The 3,836-nt window shown below is 45.3% G+C and overlaps 1 protein-coding gene across 1 annotated transcript; it reads left to right on the top strand.

Moving 5' to 3' along the window:
- The first annotated feature begins 208 nt into the window (after positions 1–208).
- On the top strand, positions 209–3,835 carry LOC116465585 (CD180 antigen). The gene has a single exon (XM_032148598.2). The coding sequence runs from the start codon at positions 349–351 to the stop codon at positions 1,987–1,989; it is 1,641 nt and encodes a 546-aa protein (XP_032004489.1). The 5' UTR covers positions 209–348; the 3' UTR covers positions 1,990–3,835.
- Position 3,836: the final 1 nt, after the last annotated feature.

Genomic DNA, 3,836 nt, shown 5'->3' with positions numbered 1-3,836 from the left:
CAACCACGCCCGGCTAATTTTTTGTATTTTTAGTAGAGACGGGGTTTCACCGTGGTCTCGATCTCCTGACCTCGTGATCAGCCCGCCTCATTCTCCCAAAGTGCTGGGATTACAAGCGTGAGCCACTGCACCCAGCCGAAGAAAGTTCTTATGTTTGATTTTGAATGATATAAAAGATGACTTTGTTAATGTGAGTCACTGTAAAGTATTTTTTCCTTTTTTTCAAATGAATTATTGTTAAATACGATTATCTTTTCAAGGTGCCAGATTAACTGGATACATGAAGACACTTTTCAAAGCCATCATCAATTGAGCACACTTGTGTTAACTGGAAATCCCCTGATATTCATGGCAGAAACATCGCTTAGTGGGCCCAAGTCACTGAAGCATCTTTTCTTAATCCAAACGGGAATATCCAATCTTGAGTTTATTCCAGTGCACAATCTGGAAAACTTGGAAAGCTTGTATCTTGGAAGCAACCATATTTCCTCCATTAAGTTCCCCAAAGACTTCCCAGCACGGAATCTGAAAGTACTGGATTTTCAGAATAATGCTATACACTACCTCTCTAGAGAAGACATGAGGTCTCTGGAGCAGGCCACCAACCTAAGCCTGAACTTCAATGGCAATAATATAAAAGGTATTGAGCTTGGGGCTTTTGATTCAACCGTCTTCCAAAGTCTGAACTTTGGAGGAACTCCAAATTTGTCTGTTATATTCAAGGGTCTGCAGAACTCTACTACTCAGTCTCTCTGGCTGGGAACATTTGAGGACATTGATGACGAAGACATTAGTTCAGCCATGCTCAAGGGACTCTGTGAAATGTCTGTTGAGAGCCTCAACCTGCAGAAACACCACTTCTCTGACGTCTCATCCACCACATTTCAGTGCTTCACCCAAATCCAGGAATTGGATCTGACAGCAACTCACTTGACAGGGTTACCCTCTGGGATTAAGGGTCTGAACTTGCTCAAGAAATTAGTTCTCAGTGTAAATCATTTTGACCAATTGTGTCAAATCAGTGCTGCCAATTTCCCCTCCCTTACACACCTCTACATCAGAGGCAACGTGAAGAAACTTCACCTCGGTGTTGGCTGCTTGGAGAAACTAGGAAACCTTCAGACACTTGATTTAAGCCATAATGACATAGAGGCTTCTGACTGCTGCAGTCTGCAACTCAAAAACCTGTCCCACTTGCAAACCTTAAACCTGAGCCACAATGAGCCTCTTGGTCTCCAGAGTCAGGCATTCAAAGAATGTCCTCAGCTAGAACTCCTCGATTTGGCGTTTACCCGCTTACACATTAATGCTCCACAAAGTCCCTTCCAAAACCTCCATTTCCTTCAGGTTCTGAATCTCACTTACTGCTTCCTTGATACCAGCAATCAGCATCTTCTAGCAGGCCTACCAGTTCTCCGGCATCTCAACTTAAAAGGGAATCACTTTCAAGATGGGACTATCACAAAGACCAACCTACTTCAGACTGTGGGCAGCGTGGAGATTCTGATTTTATCCTCCTGTGGTCTCCTCTCTATAGACCAGCAAGCATTCCACAGTTTGGGAAAAATGAGCCATGTAGACTTAAGCCACAACAGCCTGACATGCGACAGCATTGATTCTCTTAGCCATCTTAAGGGAATCTACCTCAATCTGGCTGCCAACAACATTAACATCATCTCACCCCATCTCCTCCCCATCTTGTCCCAGCAGAGCACCATTAATTTAAGTCATAACCCCCTGGACTGCACTTGCTCGAATATTCGTTTCTTAACGTGGTACAAAGAAAACCTGCACAAATTTGAAGGCTCGGAGGAGACCATGTGTGCGAACCCGCCATCTCTAAGGGGAGTTAAGCTATCTGATGTCAAGCTGTCCTGTGGGATTACAGCCATAAGCATTTTCTTTCTCATTGTATTTTTATTATTGTTGGCTATTCTGCTGTTTTTTGCAGTTAAATACCTTCTCAGGTGGAAATATCAACACATTTAGGGCTGAAGGTTTCCAGAGAAAGCAGATAAATGTGCTTAGCAAAATTGCTCTAAGTGAAGGAACTGTCATCTGCTGGTGACCAGACCAGACTTTTCAGATCGCTTCCTGGAACTGGGCACGGACTCACTGTGCTTTTCTGAGCTTCTTACTCCTGGGAGTCCCAGAGCTAAAGAACCTTCTAGGCAAGTACACCGAACGACTCAGGCCAGAGGGTCAGACGCTGCTGTGAGAGGCACAGAGCCCTTTCCGCATGGGGAAGAGTGGGAGGAAGCAGAGGGAGGGGCTGGGCAAGGACTGCCGGGCCCCGGAGTCTCCCACAGGGAGGCCATTCCCCTTCTACTCACCCACATCCCTCCCAGCACCACACACCCCGCCCCTGAAAGGAGGTCGTCAGCCCCCACAATTTGGCAGAGCTGAAGCCAGCCCACTACCCACCCCCACCACAGCATTGCGCTTGGGTCTGGGTTCTCAGTAATGCAGCCGTTTGAGAAACTTACTTGGGGACAAAGTCTCAATCCTTATTTTAAATGAAAAAAGAAAAGCATAATAAATTTAAAAGAAAAGGCTGAGAAATGAAACTTGGTATCAAATCGACTCCATTAATCTTCTTAATCCCTAGGTCTGTAAGGTCTCTGTAATGCCCCTAGGGTGCGAATGGCTATAAAAAAAAGAACCCACCCCCAAGGTTTAGAATTTCTTCCATATTTGCCTCACTCAGTTCAGAAACCAGGCAGGCTCTGTCTGCCTATCTGATGTTGTGGCTCTTATGTTACAGATCCTAACTTGCAGGTGGGCTGTGACCCAAAATGCTCTTCTACTTGGGCATCTGGTTCTTAGAAGCCTCTTGTCCAGAAGAACTGTGAAATAAATGGTGGTTTGGTTCTCAGGCTTGCCCTTAAAAGCCTATTTGCTTCGGAGAGCATTTGAAATAGCACATTTACATGAAAACGAGGAAGAAGACATCCCTGCCTGCTAGCTGTTGGGAACACAGTAAAGCTGGCTTAGTGAGAAGTGGTTTCTGTTGAGGCTGGGGATGTCACCAAAGGTCACACCAGCCATGGACAGGGGCCTGGACCACTGAATGCAGATAGACAAAGAGCAATATCATGACTTAGGCTTAATTAGGGCCATACTCACACAGGCCTCTATCTTCGGAAGTCTTGATTGCCAGACAAGCTTAGCAGGAGCTCCTTGACTCAAGTGGTGCGTCATTCTGTTCAATAATCAATTTTAGGGTAGAGATAGAGATGGTAACTTATAGTTATGAAATTCTGATAAGCTAACAAAGTAAAAATGGATCCAACCAATCAGAATATATTAGTCCTTAAGTTGAGGGCATACTAGTGGGACATCATAACAGAGTGGAAACTTGGGGGTCATCCTCTTTGTCTCTTCATCCCCAGGAAAAGCAGGGCAGGCAGGGTACAGCAGTGGGTGAACCTCTTCCCTGCTCAGGGATTTCAGGCCTTCGCACTTGCTCTTTCCTTTGCCTGGAAGAGGCTGCCATTGGCCTCCAAAGGGCTCCTTCCTTCATCTCCATGAGATTGCAGTGCTAATATTTTCTCCTTCGAGGGAGTTCTTCTCTGACCTAGCTAATCCAAAGCAACCTCTATGCCTCACCTGGTTTTATTACCTTTATAATGCTTATCAGTGTTTGCAATTAACTTCTTCATTTGTTTTAGTTTGTCTTGTCTTGTCTCTCCCAAATACAAGCGCCATGAGAGGGTCTTTGCCCAAGGATACCCTAGAACATGCCTGGGACATAGTAAGGACTCTCTCTCTCTCTCTCTCGCTCCATATGTGTGTGTGTGTGTGTGTGTGTGTGTGTGTGTATATACACACACAAA

The sequence above is a fragment of the Hylobates moloch genome, unplaced genomic scaffold (genome assembly GCF_009828535.3).
Source record: "Hylobates moloch isolate HMO894 unplaced genomic scaffold, HMol_V3 SCAFFOLD_6583, whole genome shotgun sequence".
NCBI lineage: Eukaryota > Metazoa > Chordata > Mammalia > Primates > Hylobatidae > Hylobates > Hylobates moloch.
Note: the sequence above shows the minus strand (reverse complement) of the source record. Positions and strands in the feature narration are given on the sequence as shown.